Raw genomic sequence first — 6858 nt, 5'->3', positions numbered from 1 at the left:
TAACCATGTTTGCGTACCATGGAGTGGGTGTGTCGATATGGAACAGGAATTCATCTTGAAAGTCCTGATGTAGGGGTATGGGGTCTTCTTCTTGTACTATCCTGGTCAAATGGTCAGCTACCAAGTTTTTTGCCCCCATTCTGTCTTTGATGGTCAAATTGAACTCTTGGAGAAGGAGCATCCAATGAATTAATGACTCCTTCTTGGTCATTAGGTACCTGAGAGTAGTGTGGTCAGTAAAGATAGTGATAGGATATCCAAGGATGTAAGAACGGAATTTATCTAAAGCAAAAACAATGGCAAAAAATTCTTTTTCAGTTGTGGTGTAATTAATTTGATTGGGGTTTAGGGTCTTTGATCCAAAGGATATGACGTGGCTCTTCCTGTCGACCTTTGTCCTAGCACCGCTCCCACAGCTAGATTACTAGCATCGCACATGATTTCGAACGGCACATCCTACCTTGGAGGTTGAAAAATTGGGGTAGTGGTCACCTTCTCCTTTAAGGTGTCGAAAGCCTCTTGACACTTTTTGTCAAACTCAAAGGGAACATCCTTCTGCAATAATGTTGATAGAGGCAATACCAACTTCGAAAAATCCTTAATGAACTGCCTGTAAAAACTTGCAATTCTAAGGGAAGAACAAATTTCCCTAACACATGTCGGATAGGGAAGGTTAGCAATAACATCCAACTTAGTTTTATCTACCTCAATTCCTTTTGCAGAAACTAAATGCCCTAGCACAATACCATGGGAAACCATAAAGTGACATTTTTCATAATTTAAAACAAAATCAGCCTCAATGCATCGTTTCAAAACTAGACTGAGGTTATGCAAGCAATCATCAAAAGACTCTCCGTAAACTGTAAAATCATCCATAAACACTTTTATGCACTTTTCTATAAAATCTGAAAATATGCTCATCATACACCTTTGGAACATACTTGGGGCATTGCAAAGCCCAAATGGCATACGTCTGAAGGCATACGTATCGTAAGTGCACGTGAATGTGGTCTTTTCTTGGTCCTCTTGGGCGATGTGGATTTGGTAAAATCTAGAAAAACCATCAAGAAAACAGAAGAATGGTTTTCCAGCGAGCCATGCCACCATTTGATCCAGAAAAGGGATAGGAAAGTGGTCTTTTTTGGTTATCTCATTTAATTTTCGAAAATCAATGCACATCATCCATCCGTTTTGCACACGCATTGGCACCATCTCTCCCTTGTCATTCTCTACAATGGTCATACCGGTCTTCTTGGGAACAACATGAATGGGGCTTACCCATTTGCTATCAGAATAGGGTAAATGATCCCGACCTCTTTAAGCTTGATTATTTCCTTGAGAACAACGTCTTTTAAGTTGGGATTGAGCCTTCTGAAGGGTTGGACCGTGGGCTTGGTGATGCATTATTTTTATTAAGTGGAAATATGGATGATATGCGTTGATGGATTGCATTGTGCACTCAAGTTTCCCCAGCGAAATTCAAGTGTAAATTCCCCTAAGTTTCCTGGTAAGTCCAAGGTCGAACACAGGGACTTGTGAAAATAGTTGTGTTGGTAATGTTTATGAAAACTTTGTGATAACCAAGTAAATAAATAAAGTGTTGGGTGTGTTGTTGCGTTGATGAAAAAAGAAGTAAGTAAAGGCGGCGGATTTGAGAAAGATAGTTGCATTGATAGATGCAATGAGTATGCGATGAACGGGTTGAGAAGATCTTTAGCTAGCATTACTCGAGAATGCGTCAAACCTTGCGATCATGTTACAATCATGTACAACAAGTCATTTCCCAATGTAAATGCAATACTCCTAAGTTTAGGACGCATGTGCTGAATGGAAAATGTCCATAGAGCTTATCCCTAAGTCTCTACTCTTGTCCTATGCGTTGATGCAAAATGCATGAAAGCAAGGTGACTGCATACAATCATACCTTATTTCTAAGATGCATGCGATGCGTTAATAACAAATAATGCTTATTCCTAAGCGCTTATCTTCCATTCATGCGTTCTAATCTGGTTCTTCCAAACCTAGATTCTGACCTGACCTTCCCAAGTCTAGATCCTATCTTTAGACTACTCTCCCGAGTATCTCTAATAGACGAATGAAGCATACATAAATAAGATAATCGCAAAGATGAAGATTCCCTTGTTATGCTAGCTAACTACTTCTCAACCCATTCAACTAATTTAGCTACTCATGCTTAAATAACAGAGAGTGAACAGATATAGAGAAAGACATTCCATTCTTATAACTGAGTTGAGTACAAAATGATAATGGAAAATAAAGGTAGAGAGCCTGGTAGCAATTCCTTGCTGATCGAGGCTTTTTACACTAAATCTCTATTATGATCTACAAATGTTCCCGCTTCCGCAGGCGTCGGCCCTCTCTCTATCTTGGAACTTCTGGTGCTTTTCTCTTATACACATCTAGATGTGTATAAGAGACAGGTAAAGGTAGAGAGCCTGGTAGCAATTCCTTGCTGATCGAGGCTTTTTACACTAAATCTCTATTATGATCTACAAAGTTCCCGCTTCCGCAGGCGTCGGCCCTCTCTCTATCTTGGAACTTCTGGTGCTTTCCCAAGCTTGCTGGAACGATCTATCGGCACACCTTCTTCCTCACGTCCGTCTTAAAATGGAAGAAAACTATAGACAGAGGCGTGAACTTGTAACGTGATGAAGTAATCGACTGCTTAACCCCTTCTCTGAAGAATGCACGTGGTATTTATAGAGTTTTCATGGTGAAAGGTGACTTCTCTCTCCCGGTTGTACAAATGGGACAACTTTAATTCCTAGCTGATGTACCGGATAATTGTCACCGATAAAGCTGAATGTACTTTGTGACCGTTATCGGCTATCAACTTAATTTGGATCCGACTGCCGTCAGCTTTCTGTTCCATCGATCTTAATTATTCTTTCACCCAGATGCGCCCACCATGTTGCGCCGACCAAGTTTCGGTAATTCTTATTAGGCGAATGTTTGTGAGTACGATCAACGCAAAGTTTTGCGGTGAAGTTGCGCTCGACCAATGTATTCCTATGATCGCAATCTCAGCATTGCGTTAACGCATATTCTGCACAAAAATATAAAGGTCAACTGCTCTAATGTGTTGGACGCGTGCGACCGCAATATTATAGAATTTATGCTTAATGGACGCAATTTAACATATTTCATCAACGTAATTCAACATTGTTTAAGAACTTAGTACTATGATAACGTACATTTCTGCCCGTTATCACTTGGCTCCTTCCTCTAGAGTGATTCTATGCATGCAAAGGGCATGACTTATTCTCTTGAGATCATTTAAGGTCCATCAAATGGCCTCTTTATAAGTTTTCAGGATGTCGATCAATGATTCCTCTTGGGCCAGTGTCAATTCTTTGGAAATTATGACTGGAAGGGTATTTCTTTCTCCCAAGTACACATATTTTAAATGACTAAGGAGAGCTTTCAGCTCAGTCCCTTGTACCTGCAAGTCAAACATATCAAAGTCAGAAGAAGGTTCATATATTTTGGTAGCATCAACAACAGCAAGAGACAAGTCATGTGAGTCTATATCAATATATAGAGCAATTAACGTGTTCACATCATCATTTTCATCATGCAATATATCATCTATAAAATCATGTGCCTCAATCAAACATGAGGACAAATATTCCTCAGGAAATTTCATGGCATCATACATGTTAAAAGAAACAACTTCCTTACCAATTCTACAGATAGCAAACCCCTATCTACATCAATTTTTGTTTTATCTATTTTCATAAAAGGTCTACTAAGCAGAATTATAGAAGATGAGGGAGAACAAATTTCATCCATCCTTAATATGTAAAAATCAACAGGGAAAATTAAGTCCTTTACTTGCAAAAGTACATCTTCAACTATCCCTAATGGTTGGATATAAGATCTATCAACCAGTTGAATGCACACAATAGTTTTTTGTAAATCATTTAATTTTAAATTCTCATAAACATGATAAGGCATGACATTTATAGAAGCTCCTAGATCTAACATGGCATGACAGATTACTTTGTTACCAATTATATAGGGCAAAGTGAACATACCTAGATCTCGGCATTTTTCAGGCATATTATGTTTTAGGAGAGCAGATACGTTCTTACTTACCACTACCCTTTTCTTGTCCTTACCTTTTCTCTTGTTGGTACACAGCTCCTTGAGGAATTTAGCATACTTGGGTATTTGCTTAATTGCATTCAAGAGCGCAATGTTAATTTGAACCTCCATCTCGATAAGCTCTTCATCCCTTTGTTCCTGTTTTAGGAATGTAAGATTCAAAAGAAGGTGTAGGAGGGGTACATACCTTAGGTGGTTGTGTCTCAGAATCACCATCATTCTTTTCAGTTTCTTTGTTTGTCTTACAAATTGAAGAAGGATCGTCAGAGGAGGTCTTGGGTGATGGAAGCTCCTTACCACTTCTTAGTGTTACACCACTGACATTGGCATGGTCTGGTTGGGCAGGAAGCTTTCTAGAACTTTTGTTCTCAATTCGATTTATTGCAGCAGCTAGTTCTGTAACTTGAGTCCTTAGATTGGCCATGCTTGCTCTAGTCTCTTGTTGATAGGCCTTAGTGTCTTGAGACCATTGAAATGAGTCTTTCTGCAGCTGCTAGAGTTCCTGTTGAAATTTAAGAGAATTAACAGCTAAAGGCTTAACAATGTCTTCTAAAGACATACCTGAGGAAGACGACGATGGTTGATTGGAACGGTTAGAACTGTCATGCTCTTGTCCTTAGTCTCGACCTCCCCACTTAAGGTTAGGGTGATCACGCCAACCTAAGTTGTAAACTGAGCCATGAGGGTCGTACTTTCTCTAGTATCCCCCAACTGCATTTACTTGAGCTTGAGAACATGCTTCAGATGCGTGCCCAACTACTCCACAGGCTCCACAAGCCTTAACTTGAGCTACTCCTCCTTGGGCCAACTATGTCACAAGCTAAATTAGAAATTTGAGTTTTTAATTTCTTAACTTCTAAATTACCAAATACATTAGATTCAGTGGCCCTGGTGCCAAAATTTTGGTTATTCTCAACCATGCGAGATATCAATTCTTGGGCCTCCCTGAGGGCTTTGTCAGCAAGACCACCCCCAGCTGCGGAGTCGATTAAATTCCTGTCCTTGGTAAGTAAGCCATTATAGAAATATTGAATTAGTAATTGGTCATAAATTTGATGACGGGGAACATTAGCACATAAATATTTATAGCATTCCCAATATTCAGATAGAGATTCTCCCATAAACTGTTTTATACCATAAATGTCTTTCCTTATGGAATGGGCCCTAAAGGCTGGGAGAATTTTTTCAAGAAATTTCTTTTTCAGTTCATTCCAAGTAGTAATTGATTCAGGAGCCAAATAGTACAACCAATCCTTGGTGTCATCTTGTAGTGAAAAAGGAAACGCCCTTAGGTTTAGTTGCCCTTTTGTGACTCCATGGGGTCTCAAACTTACACAGACCATATGAAAGTCTTTGATGTGTTTGTGTGGGTTCTCCCGTGCAAGCCCTCTGAAAGTTGGTAATAAATTGATCAATCTTCGTTTTAATTTGAAAGGCACCGTGGTTAGTGGAAATACAATGCACAAAGGATGTTGGTCCATGTCAGGCTCCACTAGCTCCCTTAAGGTCTTCTCACGAACTTCCTCTCTCATTGTTGTGTTTTCAGCAATTTCTGGAACTTCTTCTCTACGTCTTCTTCAGATTCTCCTCTCCTCTTGGTCTATATCTGCAAGAAAAACAAAATCTGGTCTCCCAAAGGAGCGGGTCATAAACCAAAGGGTATTTTTTTTTATTTATATAAAAGGAATTCACAAACTTTCCTATGCCGATTTTCCAAGTCTCCCAGCAATGACGCCAATTTTGTTCGGACTTGGGAATCGATGTCGTTACTCAACCCTAAAATCGCACAAAAATGATTTATTTTCACCGATCTAAAACTTATACCACAAACATAGCAAGTGGTAAGATTGAGGTCGAATCCACAGGAAGACTATTGAATCAATTTAGGACAATTTATGAATTCCAAAAAAAAGGATTTTAACTGTTTTGGTTTTGATGAGGGAAATTAAACAAATAGAGAAAAGAAACAAGAGCAAGTGCAAAAAACAAAAGGTTTTGAATCAAATTAAGGAAAAATCTTGGGATTAGTTTGTATGCTTTTTATTTTCTATCCTTAAGTACTAGTTATTTTTTCCAATTATATGAACCCATCGACCTATTAGAAATTCTAATAGCCCAATTAGCCAATTTTTTATAAAAATCTAAATCAGCCCTAATTCAGTTAAAAACTTTTCCTTCTTAGCGAAGCCCAAGTTAAAACTGAAAAGCATTAAGAAAGAGTTCAATTGTTGAGATATTCAATAAGTCAGAAAGCCATATCTTGTCGCATGGTTTATTTGGGAAGGATTATATTAGGACCCACATGAACTTAGCCAGAAAAAGTCTAGACCTCAACCATGCGACCCTAATATTTGCAACTCAATCGATCAACAATGCAGAGGCTAGAAAGATTTTGAAAATATGAAATTCAACAAATCAATTTGTCAGAAAAATTTATTGAATTCAATTAAAAATAAAACAAATTCCCCAAAGGGTTCACAACAATTGAATAAAATAAACTAGTTGGCCTTCAAGAATTAAGACATACAATCTATCCCAAGAAAATAATTTAGCCTCTAAAAGGCATATTCAAAATACACTGATCAAAAAGGAAGAATCGAGGCTAACTATAATAATTGCTCAACAATTTGACTAAATCACTCAAAAACAGGACAAAAACTCTCAATTTTCTCTTTATTCGGACTTATTCTTGAATGAGTAACGGCTGCTCTCAAGGTTGATTCCGAGGGT

General features: G+C 38.4%; 1 protein-coding gene across 1 annotated transcript; it reads right to left on the bottom strand.

The window, feature by feature from the left end:
- Positions 1 to 3307: 3307 nt before the first annotated feature.
- On the bottom strand, positions 3308 to 5660 carry LOC120068960. The gene is made up of 6 exons (XM_039020601.1): positions 5001 to 5660; positions 4850 to 4936; positions 4690 to 4788; positions 4316 to 4618; positions 4143 to 4266; positions 3308 to 3609 (listed from the first exon to the last, which is right to left on the bottom strand). Exons 1-6 carry the CDS (start codon positions 5658 to 5660, stop codon positions 3308 to 3310), a joined length of 1575 nt encoding a protein of 524 aa, XP_038876529.1.
- Positions 5661 to 6858: the final 1198 nt, after the last annotated feature.

Source organism: Benincasa hispida, unplaced genomic scaffold (genome assembly GCF_009727055.1).
Source record: "Benincasa hispida cultivar B227 unplaced genomic scaffold, ASM972705v1 Contig159, whole genome shotgun sequence".
Classification (NCBI taxonomy): Eukaryota; Viridiplantae; Streptophyta; class Magnoliopsida; order Cucurbitales; family Cucurbitaceae; genus Benincasa; species Benincasa hispida.
Note: the sequence above shows the minus strand (reverse complement) of the source record. Positions and strands in the feature narration are given on the sequence as shown.

Bases quoted from the DNA above. Each gene is read 5' to 3' on its own strand.
- LOC120068960 (XM_039020601.1), bottom strand. From the start codon at position 5,660: ATGAGAGAGGAAGTTCGTGAGAAGACCTTAAGGGAGCTAGTGGAGCCT. The intron at 4,789-4,849 runs GTAAATGCAGTT...TTTACAACTTAG, and splicing joins AAGCATGTTCTCAAGCTCAA to GTTGGCGTGATCACCCTAAC. The intron at 4,619-4,689 runs GTATGTCTTTAG...GAACTCTAGCAG, and splicing joins ACCATCGTCGTCTTCCTCAG to CTGCAGAAAGACTCATTTCA.